We start from the raw sequence: 15,199 nt of genomic DNA on the forward strand, positions 1-15,199 counted from the left end.
GCGTTTTATGTTATATACTCAATTTTGTTGTTGGCCTGATTTTTGAAATACAAGAAAAAAGAACCACATTTACAAAATTAACAAAAATCAAAAACAAAATACACAAACAATTTAATAAATGAACAGGTCTTCAGCGGTTCTGGTCAACAAAGGAACCTGACAAAACATTCACTTAATAGAACTCTTTATTACATCAGAACAGGCATAAAAGAAAACTTCTTAACCCGTGATGGGAAGTGCATTGTGTGTGAGGTTACATATATGAACAGGGTGTTTGGTGGCCGTACACAAAGCCTGGCGTCATGAATTGAGCCCTCTCCCCCCCCAGCCTGCCCCAACAGACACCGAAAATTAGCTCCAGTGCTCCCCCACCATTATATGCACCATCGCTAAGGACCCAGGGAAAATGGCTGATGTCACGGGGGGCTTTGCTGCCCCGGGTTCGACCCCCCTAATGGATGAACTCGTTGCTCAGCTGGAGCTGGAACCCTTCCAAGTGTTCCTTCAGCCGCTCTCTAACGTCGCTGCTCCCCGCCGCGGTCCTGGTCTCAGCCTGGTTTTCGCCCCGCCCCTTAGTCCTGGGCACGCCGCCCCCGCCCTCCAGGCCCCGCCTCTCCCCCTCGGCCGCGACCGCTTTCTGAAAACCGGCCGCCGACACCACCAGGCGCTGGAAGGCCTGCCCGCCCGCCACGGCTGCGACCGTCGCCCCGGCAGCCGTCGCCTCGGCGCCCGTCCTGCCGGCTCCGCCCCCGCCGTCCTCCTCCGCGGCCACCGGCAAAAGGACCAAGCGCCCCTCCACGCCCTCCTGCACCCAGAACAGCCGCTGCTCCCCCCCGCCCCCCCCCTCGGCGGCCGCGAGGAGAGAGCACTGCGGGGCGGCGGCTCCCCGCTGCAGCAGCTGCATGGGCTGCGTGGGCTGCATGGCCTGCAGCTGCAGCGCGGCGTGCAGCAGTGGCTCCGCAGGCTGCGGCGGGCCGCCAGGGGCTGCCGGGTCCCCCGGGGGTTTCGGCACGGCCTGCTCCACAGTCACAAGGTGGAGCCCCGCCTCTCTCCCGCTAGCCCCGCCCTCCCCGTCCTCACAGTAGTAGTAATAGCAGCACTCCTCCGCGCCCGTCTCTCCACCAGTTTCATCGTCCTCCTCTTCCTCTTCCTCGTCCACCTCCTCCTCCTCCTCCTCGTCTCTCTCCCCCTCCCACGGTTTCCGAGGCCTCCCCCTGGGTCGCTCCTTGCCCGGGATGTCCCACCCCTCCCCGTCCCCTCGCCCCCTCCCGCAGTAGAAGCAGAACCCTGGGTCCTCCCCCGGGCCCGCCTTCGCGGGCGGGGGCGGGGCCCAATCGCCCCACTCCCCGGTCTCCCCCGGCCCCGCCTCCAAAAGGCCCAGGTCCTCCTTCGATCGCTCCGCCTCACTCTCTCTCGGCTCCGCCCCCTGGCGAGCGCCCCTCTCCGCTGGCCCCGCCTCTCTGGCGCCGGGGCCCTGCCCCGGGGCCGGCCGTCCCCTGCCCCCGCCCCCCTCCCGGAAGCCGTGCCGGACGCGGGTCTCGCGGAGCCAGAGGAGCGTCTGGCGCAGGCGCGCCTCCCGCCTCCGCGCGGCGTTCAGGAGGCGCACCGACTTCTCCAGGCTGTCCAGGGCCTTGTCGTAGCGCTTCTTCCACACCAGGGGGCAGAGCTGAGCGTAGCTGTGCTCCCTGGGCAGGTAGAAACCCGGGGGAGGCGGGAGGCGGCGCATGTAGCGGGACGGGGAAGGGGGGCGGGCGGGCGTTTCGGACGGCGGAGGGGACGGGGGCGGCGGGGAGGAGGAGGAGGAGGGCGAGGGAACGGCGGCAGTCGAGGCGGGCACGGAGGAGGCCGTTTCGGACGGCGGAGGGGGCGGTCCCGAGGGGGGGCGGGGCGACGGTGGGGCGAGGGAGGCTGGAGGGACATGGGACAGCCCAGGGGAGGGGTGGGGAAGAGAGGAAGGGGGGGGAGATGCAGCAGGAGGGAGGGTCCGCTCTAAAGCTTTGGCCGCTCCCTCACTCTTCAGGTCATCCTCTTCCCAGCCGGCTTCCTCAGTCTTCTCCGTATCCTGGACAACAGCCCCGCCCCCTACATTTGGACCCGCCCCTGTCTGAGGGTCCGGCTCCTCCTTCTCCTGCTTCAGTGAATTAGACTGCCTCCTGTGAAATGCAGAATAAACACAATAAAGACGGTTTTACACTCACACTCACACACTTACACATACACTTACACACACCTATATATACACATGCAAACATACACACACACACTTACACACACCTATATATACACATGCAAACATACACACACACACACTTACACACACCTATATATACACATGCAAACATACACACACACTTATACATACTTACACACACCTATATATACACATGCAAACATACACACACACACTTACACACACCTATATATACACATGCAAACATACACACACACACTTACACACACCTATATATACACATGCAAACATACACACACACACTTATACATACACTTACACACACCTATATATACACATGCAAACATACACACACACACTTACACATACGCACACATACACAAATGCACACACACGTATATACACATGCAAACACACAGATGCACGCACACATCACCGCGTACACACACACATACACACATATACTGTGCACACATGCACTAATACACACGCGCCTGCACACACACACACATACACACATGTGCACGCATACACACACACTTAAACATATACATAGAATTACACATATGCCTGTACACACATGCGTGTGCAAACACACACATGCATGCGCATACACACGTGCACACATGCAGACACACACAGACACACGTGCACACACATGCAGATATACACGCACGCGCACGTGCGCACACACACACACAGACAGACGCACACACACAGACACACGTGCGCACACACGTGCAGATATACACACGCGCACACGCACGCACGCATACACATGCAGACATACACATGTGCGAGCACGCGCACACACACGCACACACACACACGCGCACACACACACGCACACACACACAGAGTTTTGGGTACCGCGTGCGTCTCTTGGCGCAGGCCTGCTTGCTCGCCCCTCTCTGCGCCCTCTCAGCGGCGGCGCGTCTCTGTCGCGGGAGCGTCTCGAACACCGTGGGCAGCGCGTCCTCCTTCAGCCTCCGGTACCCGCTGTCACACCCACGGGGAGCAAGGGACAGAGGCCGTTACCCAGCATGCCGCAGGGCGCCCTCCTTCACAACACTACCGCACACACCGGGCACGGCACTGCAGCCCAAAGGCACGGTCACACCTGTTTCGGGCTGTTCACACTTAATGCGATTCTTCAGGGTCAACTGGATATTAACCCTTTAAAGGTGCCAGATCACAAATATGCGATTAGAATGTTCATAACTGAACATTCCAATGCTGATGTAACAATCACTACTGGTAACCGGAAATCAGTGGAGTTCTAGAACACTGACTTGGAATGCTCAAAACGCATTCAGGGAAGTTGGTGCATGAGAACACGAAATTGAGACTCAGTCAGAGGTGTGGGGGGAGGGGAGTGGGGGACGGAGAGAGATTGGCAACGAGGGGGAGGTAAGAGGAAGGAAGGAGAACAACCAGTCCGCAAAAGTTTCAAATCACTGCTGGTAATTGAAAGCAATGGAGTTCTAGAACACAGTGACTTATAATTCTGAAAAAAACATTCCAAAAAAGCAACTCTTCAAAGGGCCAGGCTCCTAATTCTCAACACTGACAGTTCTGTTTCCCTACCGCTGAAGCAGTGCTACCAACTTTATCCCACGGAAAGTAGCTATAAAGAGTCGCTAGAAGTCGCTAAAAGACGGCGTACGCTAATTTACATATTTATGATGTTATCATGCTACTCATTTGAATATGAAATAGTGAGTCTCACTGGCAGGCGGTGGACTGTAGCTTCTCTCTGGCTAACTAACCAGCCGCTCTTACGCGAGCTGTACAGCGACAGAGAGCGGGAAACAGCAGACCCGCCAAACAGAGCTGGCGACGGCTTTCCAAAGGAGTTCGCGGTCCGCTGAAAAAGTCGCTAGATTTGTCGCTAGGCTCGTTAAAAATTTTTTTTTTTTTTTAAAGTTGCTAAAGGGGCCTGAAAAGATGCAGAACCTAGCAACAAAGTGGCCGAGTTGGCAGCAGTGCGCTGGAGCTGAAACACTCCAATGTGTTTCAGCTCTTGAAAAGCCATTAAAGGGCGTGACGGAGTACAGAGCAGCAGCAGCCGGTGTCCTGTTCTCTTGTAAGAGTGGCTAACAACCCACCGATTAAAATGGTAAAATGGTGTTGCGAAATCCACCATTCATATGCTACTAATGGGTACCCACCACAGTGGGTCTGGATCTCACTATACACAAAACACGGGACACTCACAGGAAACACGGGAAGCCGCGTTCCTCACAGGAAGCCGCGTTCCTCGCCGCGCGACACGGCGGGTGAGATAACCCCGCGGCGGAACTCACCTGACTCCTGACAGCTCGAAGCTCTCGGGGGTGAAGTGCTTGGAGCAGAAGTAGATGAACTGACTCTGGGGGTCCCACTGTCCTTTCCCCTGGGGGCCCGTGCGCCGCGAATTTAGGATCCACAGGGTACGGCGGGGTTTCCCGCGTTTGGGCAACCTGGATGAAGGAATGAATGAATTTAACTATTTAAAAATGAGACTTCATTCTCATTCCTTTAAATATTCTCTAGGCTAGAAATACACAAATGCCTGCAGGCTTATTTCCATTGTAGTCCTCTAACATTTAAATATACAGACATGACAGAAACATCCAATACAATACAGTTAATGCAATGCAGATATGACAGGACAACACATTCACCACAGGACAGGCAGCATACTGGCAGGTTGGCAAATTATACACTGCCTGGCAAAAAAATAGTCGCCGTTAGGATTTTTTTGGACAGTGCCCACTGTACAAGCCTCTGGAGGCAGTGCTATGATCTGGGGTTGCTTCAATTAGCTCAGCAATGTTATGCGGCAATAAAATGAAGTCAGCTGAGTACCTGAATGTACTGAATGACCAGGTTATCCCATCAATGGAGTTTTTCTTCCCTGACGGCACGGGCATATTCCAGGACAACAATGCCAAGATTCATTGGGCTCAAATTGTGAAATAGTGGTTCTGGGAGCATGAGGAATCATTTTCACTCATGAATTGGCCACCACAGAGTCCTGACCTTAACCCCATTGAAAGTCTTTGGGATGTGCTGGAGAAGACTTTACGGAGAGGTTCGACTCTCCCGTCGTCAATACAAGATAATGCAGTTCTGGATGGAAATAAATGTTGTGACGTTCCATAAGGTTGTCGAAACAATGCCACGACGAATGCGCGCCGTAATCAAAGCTAAAGGCGGTCCAACGAAATATTCGTTGACAGTGTCTGACTTTTTTTTTGGCCAGTCAGGGTATACATATATATATAAACATAGACCACGGACCCTCAAATCTGGGCCTCCAATGAGGGACTGATTTAAACCTGACGCGCCAGGCCAGTGTAACCTCTGGCCAATCAGTGCCATTACTGGACTATGGACTGTCGGGCAGAAGAGAAAGCCAGCAGCACTACTGAGTTTGAGTACCCCTGAGAAACACAGTAAGTACCAGAGAACACCCTCCCCCAATATCGTGCCCACAGCACAACGTGACATCATCACTGTGGTAAACCAGCAGGAAACAGTGGGAGGAGCCTGTGGGGTGGGGTGGGGTGCGGTGGGGTTGGGGTTGAGGGTTGTCGGGCCCGGTGCAGCTCACCTGTGGAAGGTGATGCCGGCTTTGCGGGTCTCTCTGGTGTCCCGAGACTTGCAACCTGCGGCAGAACAATGCCTGGGCATCTGGGGGGGGGGGGGGGGGGGGGGGGGGGAGGGGGAGGGCAGGGGAGAGAGAGAGAGGTGGAGGGAGGGAGGGTGGGTGGAGAAAGGAGGAGAGAGACAGGGAGAGGGGGGGGGGGGAGAGACAGAGAGGGAGGGAGAGGGGAGAGAGAGGGGGAGGGAGAGGACAGAGAAACAGGCAGATGGAGAGAGAAAGTCTTGGCATCAAACTATATAGGCCCACTTATCACATTCTGGACTGATCCAGTCACATAGCCTACACATTCTTCTAATTCCTGCTGACTCAGGTCTGAGCAAAGCATCTTTATCTCACGGCCGGGCAAAACAACTTCACCCAACCGCTGACGAACAAACGGAGAAAGTGGGGGGCGGTGAAAGTTACAGACTATTGTTAAAACACAAAAATTCCTAGTTAACCATAGCAACCTAGCTAACGTTAACAAGTTCAGAGCGGACAAGAACATCGACTAAGATCACTCGGCACTTGTAGTAAACACTGCAGCAATATTGGGGAGAAATAATTATTTTTACAATATGTTGTGATATCCATACTTACTTAAACTATTTACTAAAGGATGTAGGAGTGGTTTGGCAACTGGGGGAAAGAGGATTTCAGTGCTATGGGGGTGCGAAGTTATGCCCCCCAGGAAGAACACTTTAGAAAAACAGCACTTAAATGCTAATTTCTAGTGACTCTCGGCAGTATTTATTCATTTGCAGTTAAAAATGCTTATGTAGCTGGCTCACATCCTGTATCATTGGATATTATCATTGAGCCTGCATTCAATAAAGAATGTATGATTTAAATGTGTTCATCTAATTGACTGCTTCATATTGAATTAAATTATTTAATCTTAAAACCTGGTATAGAGCTTGTTTTGACTTGTTGGTTGATTCCACCAGTGCACTGTAGACTGACTGACCCATCAATGAATTCGGCGATTTAATAAATAATTCTCATTTTAAATAACAATTATTATTATTATTAAATTAAATCACGTAAAATATATTTTACATGTTGGGTAAGTGAGGTGCTTTAACTGGTGATTCGGTTGTGTTCGGTATTCAGAGTGCCGGACATCAAACGAGGGTGTTAACGGTTAAAACTGGTGGGTTTGGACAATTAAACATATTTAAATTAATCCTCACCTTGCTGACACAAGGGACCCCTCAATTCGAACACTGATGCTATCTACAATAACCCGAAGATCATTTACTTAACAGTAACCCAGATGATTACAGTAGATTTTAGTTTAGAAAGTACAATTGATCTTTCGCAACTGAAACCAGACATAATTAATATGTAGGCTATAGAACGTCACTTCAATGAAGAGACAGCCTACCCATTACGAGTTTTTATGTCTCACACGTTTTCTCAATGGCTGCACTTGCAATCAAAACGCAAAAACCTAATTTACAAATATTGATCGGCAAAAGGCTAGCCAAGCCATTTTCTAGACCAGTTTTATTATGTTTTATTCCTGGAACATGGCACAGATCATTTCAAAATTCTGACACTAAACACAATCAAGAACACAATGGAAAACGCGCATATTACTTCTTATAGTTATCCAAAACAAAAGTTAAACGAAATTAAGTAAAGCGGTCCGAAAAACAAATGTTTAACAGTGCGAAAACATCCAGGGCCTCAAATCAGGGTGTTACATTTATAGAGCGCCAGCCCCGCCTAGCGTGCACTCCGTAAAATCGCGCTTTTCTCAAAATATAAAACTGCATCAGCGGCCGCTTGTCTTTCTATTTAACTCGAATGAGCTGGCTAGGTCGTTTGCAAGCAGTATCGGCACAATATACTCACAAATTCAACCCCACGCTTAATTTCCGAATGTTTCTCCCACAAACCAGAGTCAAATTAAATTCCTTATAAAAACATGCAATATTATTATAAAGTTTAAGAAAGTCTTAACGCGAATAAACAGCCAAAATCACTTTAGCTAGCCTGCTACGAAGGCACTGCGTGCAATTTTCCAGATTTACGCTCTTTCTCTTGTGCGAACCACTGCGCGATGACTGAAATATATAAATGTACAAGCGACACAGTATTTAAGCGCAGGCGATTTGACTGATGCCCCGGAGTTATATTTTTGTAGCAAAGTTCAATTAACTCACCACGCAATCTCTCGACCTCACGAAGATGGCCGCTGTCTTCTTCCTCGCTGATGTTTTTTTGATGTAGGCCCGCCTCTGTGCGACCCATCTTTGTTCCAACGGACCAATAGCCTTACACGGTCATGGCGAATGACATGAGCCATTATCCAATAGAAATGTTATTTTAGAAAACCATCAAGGGATACTAGTTTACTGGGATTGCAAGGTAGCAATCTACATATTAGATACATTAGATAAAAGATACATCTAAATAAAAACGTTTTCAACGTACAAAAATGCCTCATGCATACAAAACACTGTCATTAGTCATTAGTTAAAACTTGCTAAATCTAGACCTGTCGTTTTTTAATATTAATATTTAATATTAATATCAAAATGGGGCCAAGTTACATCAAACAATTTTGGTTCTTAGCACACAAAGAAATTAAACAAGCTCTATTCCAAAAGAATGTTAACCAATGTTTTGTGAATTTTTATATGTAACCTGACCCTGCATTTTTTCATCTCAATATCTGAAGAGAATGTGAACATTCAAAGTTTATGTGTCACATGAAAGTCTCCAATGCCAATGATTTATAGTGAAAATGAACTGCTATTTTGGCTATTTTTAAAAATAAATTATAATACTATTTTACTTATTTGGCCAAAGTATGTGACTTGCAAGCATACAGTACATTAATGGGGCAAACATATGTCTGGATAGGTTTGTAAGATTCAACATCTTTTTAATAGGCCTAAATATTTATAAATTTTATCTGTATTTATTTGTATTTTAGATGGCACCAGAGTGACTGCCTCTCACTCTGCAAAGAGCCTGGGGGTGGTCCTGGATGACCAAGTGGACCTCAAGGAGCACATTAAGGCAACATCACGATCCTGCAGATTCCTCCGTTACAACATCAGGAGGATTCGACCATACCTGACCATACACTCCACCCAGCTACTTGGCCAGGCAATGGTGACCTCCCATCTCAACTACTGCAACTCCCTCCTTGCAAGTCTGCCAGCTTATGCCATACAGCCACTTCAGATGATTCAAAATGCTGCTGCTTGACTTGTCTTCAACCTTCCGAAGTTCTCCCACTTCTCTGCTGAGGTCACTCCACTGGCTACAGGTCACTGCCAGCATCAGGTTCAAAGTCCTGACCCGCGCCAGCTCAACCACTCCGCTCTGTGGCAGCAGGCCACCTTTCAAGCCCTGCCGTCCGGGTGAATGGTTCTCACTCATCCCTAGCACAGAGCTTCTCCACCCTAGACCCCCAGTGGAGGAGTGAACTCCCTGTTCCTCTACAAACCACTCCCTCATTGCCAATCTTCTGCCATGGTCTGAAGACTCATCTCTTCAAACTATACCTGGACTAAATAACTATCACCTCTCTGCTGGGCACTCCCAATCTGGGATCATTTTCATCACTTAAATCCAACTCTCATGCTACACATGTACTGTACCTCCTGTGCCACTTTCATGTACCTCCATCCAGCACTTAAATTGTACTTTGTATCATTATCTTGATGTTGTAGCTTGTCATGACTCCAAGTTTAACTTGGCATAGGTTAGATCAGAGTCATGTTTACTGTGTGCACTGGACTTAATGTGTTCATGGCTATGAATAACTGTTACAAAGTCAGTACTGTACATTATTGGACCTGTGTTTTGTAGTTGTTCCAATGACCTTCAGTATGCACTTATTGTATTGCTTTGAATAAATGCCTCTGTCAAACAAATGTAATGTAATGTAATGTAATGAGAGAGAGACATGCATACACGTACATACTATGAGCTCCATAACATTTGGGACGAATACATTTTTTTTTCTTCTTAATTTGGCTCTGTACTCAACAATTTTAGATTTATAACTGAACTATTTACATGCAGTTAAAGTGCATATTCTGAGGTTTTATCAAAGGGTTTATGCATTGTTGTTTCGACTTGTAGAAATTACAGAACTTTTGATGCATTGCCCCTGTTTCAGAGCACCATAATGTTTGGGACAAATAGCTTCACAGGTGTTTCTGATTAATCAGGTGAGTTCAACTGCTTCCTTAGTGCAGCTATAAGACAGCTTTTAGCATCTAGCCTTGATCCCAGGGTTTCGATTGCCTTTGGAGCCTGTTATTGCCATTTGTCAGCCTGAGAACCAGAGTTGTGTCAGTGAAAGTCAAGGAAGCCACTATGAGGCTGAGACACAGGCCAAAGCTTAGGCTTAGAAAAAGCAGTTGTTTGGAACATCACTAAAAAGCGCATTGATGAGCTCAGTAGTCGCAATTCTTCAGTCATAAACCGTGGAGTTCTTCCTTAGCCTACCCAGCCCGTTGTGATTTTGTTTAAGGTTTGGCTTATGTCTTGGACAGTTCTTTTCCTAAGTTCTCAGCCTCTTAGTGGCACCATTCAAGCCACACAAACCCATTCTGGCTCATCCCAGTCCTGCTCCTCCAGGGACTCATCGAGGGGAACCCCAGTCATGGCCCAGACAGGGATGCAGGCCCTCCAGGGCCCGTCCAGGTCCGACCCTGGGGCTGGGGCAGGCCTTGGGTGGGGCACAATCAACAGAGCGCCGGGGACCCCCACACCGCTCACAGGGCAGCTCTGGCCCAGCCCCCTCGTCACCCCCCCGAGAGACATCGTCTGCAAATCGGACGTGTCCCAGACAAAGGCTTCTCTCCGAACCTCTTGTCCCGTACCCTACCAGGGGAGGGGTAGGCCTTGGCCTCCAGACTTTGGAGTTTCCCCAGATAGTCCAGGGGCAGGTCCCCACCTCCACCCATGTATAGACCCGTATGGGGCCGGTGGGGAGGAAGGCTGGCTCGCTGTGCCTTTTGTTGATGGTGCCTCTTCTGCTGCCTTGCTCACCAAAAACAACAACAAAAACAAAACAAAAATTCCAAGGAAAAAAATGTATTCAATGAAACCATCTGTCCACCAGGGGGCGATATACCTGCATTCTTCACCACTGTGATACAGGGCTGGAGCGGCCACTGTATCACGTGGTGAACAGACAAAAAGGGATGATTGGCTTATTGCTCTGTATTAATTATACATAGGCTTTAGATAAGCAATAAACACACTGCAGCGGAAAAGGCCAAGGTTGGAAACTATGAACTAAAACATTGCCCCTGAAAACAAAACAAAACCCAGTGCCCTCTTACAGTCAGCAAGTCCCAGAAGTGTCCTTCCAGGCCTCAGACCCTGGCCTCTTTCATAAAGCCCAGCCATAGGCGAAGTGATTACCATGAACCACAGCTGTGGCTATAATATGGCAGGTGCTGCCCCCTGGTGGACAGCACAAGTGCCTTCCTGGCATCACAATGTAGATATATACACAGACAAGTGAAAAATTAAAGGGAAAAACTTGAATAAATGAGTGGAGAAACATGACAAATTCAGATGCTTCCATACAGGTGTACTGCATGACACAACTAAACAATTAACATCCTATCATGCTCTGTGGCATATATTAAAATGCTGAGCAGGCCCAGTGGACCTCAATTTTGGATCAAGATGGAAAGAGAAGATCTAAGTGACTTTGAAAGAGTGTTCATTACTGGGGCACGGATGGCAGGAGCTTCATTCACAAAAGACTGCTCAGCTGGCTAGTCTTTCATTAGGAACAGTGACTAAAGTGACATCTGCATTTAGATCTATGGGAAAGACATCAGTAAACAGGGCCAAAAATTGTGGTGGAAAGCGCACATTCGATAACCGTGACGGTCGTGCAATAGTACGCTATGTAAGAAAAAACAGAAGAGCAACTCTTCCTCAGGTGACTCAGAATGTCAATGCAGGACACAGTCAGACTGTCAGCAACAACAATCAGTCAACAAATAAATAGAGAGGGATATTATTGTAGGTTTGCAGTGCGTAAACCCCTAATTACAAAGACAAATGCACATCTGACAGCTCCGTGGTGCCAAAACCATAGGCACTGGTCTACAGAGATTTGAAACGAAGTGATATGGTCAGATGAGTCATCCTTCACCGGCCTCTCGACAAGCTGGCAACCGCGTGTGTAGCACAAGAGAACAGCACAGGCCTGAATGCTTGGCCCGTGCAGCAAGCGGCTTCAGCTCATTGTGGGTGTTGCAGGAAACGTGTCGCTTTTCTGTTAACGAAGAGTCATTTCAAGGACATCTGAATTCCCCCAGTAATATCAGGAAGGACAATTAACGTTTTCAATGTATCACCTCTTATTTCATGCTGGGATTAAAAAAAAAAAAAAAAAAAACATTTTTGCTTTAAGAGAATAATAAAATATTTGCCTTCATCTTTAGTAAACACTATACATATTTTAGAGAATTAATAGGTGGGATGACATAGAAGAATTTGCTACATTATATGTATGGCCTGTCTTGCTGGGCTACAAGTATCTCCAGATTTCTCTGACACAAGACTATCCACATCTCCACCAGTACATGAAAGACTCCTCATTTTGCACAACATAGTTTCAATGTGCAAAACTCTTAACACAGAATGCTATACTGCTCATTTTGGGTTCAAAATGTAATATAGCATGCAAAATAAAAATACCAGTGTCAAATCAGAGAATATTATGTGCAAATGTTTATCACAGCACCAGAACATTAGATATGTCAAACAATGAAGTTAAATCACTGCTGCATTTTCAATATATATATATATATATATTTCAACAGTCATCATCAAACGATGCTGCCAAACACAAAATCCTTCTTATCAAAAAAGAGTTTGAAAGTGTTCTTTGGTCATAACGCAAAATGCTATACTCCTGATCTTGGGCTCAAAAATCATATATAGCATGCACAATAGAAACAACTGAACCAAATTAGATTGTATTTCATGCTAAAGTTTATCATAGTGTCAGAACAAACAGTTCATTGTTGAAGTTTACAGTTTTTTTCAATTGCTAACAAGCATCGATCAATACTGAAGCCACTTTTTTCAAAACTCTTCATACAGTCTGGATTACCAACATGCATATTGGCCAAACAGTTAATCTCACTTCCAAAACTCACTCAAACCACCAAAACACCTCATACATGTCTCAAAATAAACTTGTTCAACCATAACACTGGCAACAATTCTCACTCAGAGAGCATACATTGTCACTCATAACATACTGGCCTAAAAAACACTAACAACAGGGAGCACTTTTATCTTTGAAGTTTGAATGATTTTTCACATAAATCAGTATTTCATTATAAAATAAGAATGACCCCTTTTCACTTTATTGACTGTACTAAAGTATATGTAACAAGAATGAATCAGAAATTCAGCAATGTGCTTCAATATTCTGTATTTTATATCTTTGCATATACTAATTTACTTGTGAAAAATAAAAAGTTGAAACAAAAAAAAAAACAATTTCCTGAAATTCCAGGGCTGCAATAATAGTCACGAAAAAAAACCAACATGTATAGTATAATCACTCATACTGTACAGTACTGTAAGGGTTCCAGTTCTCCCTCTCTACTGCATTTGGCCACACGTTCTCATCAACATCACATCTTATGTCTTCTCTGGCGATGCATCTTAGAAAGTATCTTCTGGAATGTCTAATCCAACCCAGCAAGTCTTCAGGAGAAATGTCTCCACGCCCCGCATTCATGGCATCTCAACAGAGACCACTGCTCTTGGTCTTCCTCTCCTTTGTCCTCCACGATTCTCCCTCTCCCTGCCACTCTTCTTTCCCCACCAACCTGTCTTCCTTGATCCATTTTAAATGTGTTTTTAACAGTTTTGAAAACAGTGTGTTAGCATTTGAAAAATGTGCTGCAAATATATAGTGTTTTGCAGGTGGTGGAGTATGAATGAGAAAAGTTCATGGATTTTGGAAAATGTGGTCATTGAATGTTTTTTGTGTGAAAGCAATGAAAAATGATTCACATTTTGGTCCAAATAGACTTCTGTTTCACTGACTGTGTGAAGAGTTTTGATCATGTGACTTCAGTTTTGACCAATGTATGTTAGCAATTGAAAAAAAAACTGTAATTACTGGTGCATTTTCAAATACAATGGTCATTATCAAATAATGTGGTCAAACACAAAATACTTGTTAGCAAAAAAGACTATGCAATTTGAAATTATGTACAGCAAGCAACCCCTGTGATAGACTGCAGTATGGCGCTTGTGTTTTTATGAAAGACAAACAAAATATTAGATTAGATTATATGAAGTTTAATCATTAAAGAAAAATCATACAGTAATGCAGTACTGTAAACTGAACTGTATTGTACAATAAAAACAAAAACAACAGTAAAAGCAAAAACAGTTACAGTAACAACAAACTTTACTGTAAAGTAAAAAAAACTGCTTTTCGGTGCTTACTGTAAGCAGCATTTTGCCTCTCCGCTTCATTTGGCCACAGAATTTCGTTGATGTCGCATCTGATGTCTTTGTTGGCAAGACAGCGCTGGTAAAATCTTTTAGAGTGCCTTATCCACCCCTGACACTGCTGGGCTGTAATGTCATTGCATGCCTCATCCATGGTCTGAAGAAGCGTTGCCTGCTCATATGGACTCCTATGGTATACCTTCCACCTCCAGGCCGATGGGGTTCAGAAAGGGGGAGTAAGGTGGAAGGAATTTTGATCGGAACGCTGGATGGGCTGTAAACCAGTCTCGCACAGCCAATGCACGATGGAAGTTTACATTGTCCCAGTGTATGTATGTATGTAAGGGCGCACAGAGTTGTATGCCCCCAGCAGAGGGTCACGAGCCTCAACTCCACTGCGGGAAATAGCAGCACACATTGACATGTTGGCTCTACGCTGTCCCTGAACATCAACAGTGGCCCTCCGCCCAATTACATACCAGCCCCGATGCCGGCGCTTCATCCATGTATATGATCTCATGCTGCCCTGCTCCAGCATCAATGTCCATCACGCTCTGAAATACAAAACACATGAGCATTACCGAGATAAAAATAGACCAATGCTTTACTGTAAATACAACTCATAAAAAACACGTTTTCAACGTACAAAAATGCCAAGTTACTCACACATACAAGACATACACCGTCTATAACTCATTCATTCAGACAGGCAAAATCCAGGCCTGCCATTAAAAGTATTGATATCAAAATGACACCAAGTTACGGTACTACAAACAATATAGGCTATCTTGCCTCACTGAAATTAAATAAGATGTATTCCAAAGCAATGCTACCCAATATGTCCTCAATTCTTTCAAGTCACTTGGCCCTGTGTGTATAACATGCAGTACATGGACAGG

The 15,199-nt window shown here is 46.5% G+C and overlaps 1 protein-coding gene across 3 annotated transcripts; it reads right to left on the reverse strand.

The window, feature by feature from the left end:
- Positions 1–167: 167 nt before the first annotated feature.
- thap7 (THAP domain containing 7) lies at positions 168–8,061 on the reverse strand. Of its 3 annotated transcripts, XM_035431250.1 has the most exons (6): positions 7,994–8,061; positions 5,790–5,869; positions 4,498–4,653; positions 3,062–3,190; positions 1,489–2,153; positions 168–1,446 (listed from the first exon to the last, which is right to left on the reverse strand). In XM_035431250.1, the coding sequence occupies exons 2-6, from the start codon at positions 5,867–5,869 to the stop codon at positions 452–454; spliced, it is 2,025 nt and encodes a 674-aa protein (XP_035287141.1). In that variant the 5' UTR covers positions 7,994–8,061; the 3' UTR covers positions 168–451. The 3 variants fall into 3 exon arrangements, with proteins under 3 accessions (XP_035287141.1, XP_035287139.1, XP_035287140.1); XM_035431248.1 differs by having other exon boundaries at positions 168–2,153; XM_035431249.1 differs by lacking the exon at positions 7,994–8,061 and adding an exon at positions 7,683–7,967 and having other exon boundaries at positions 168–2,153.
- Positions 8,062–15,199: the final 7,138 nt, after the last annotated feature.

Source organism: Anguilla anguilla, chromosome 8 (genome assembly GCF_013347855.1).
Source record: "Anguilla anguilla isolate fAngAng1 chromosome 8, fAngAng1.pri, whole genome shotgun sequence".
NCBI lineage: Eukaryota > Metazoa > Chordata > Actinopteri > Anguilliformes > Anguillidae > Anguilla > Anguilla anguilla.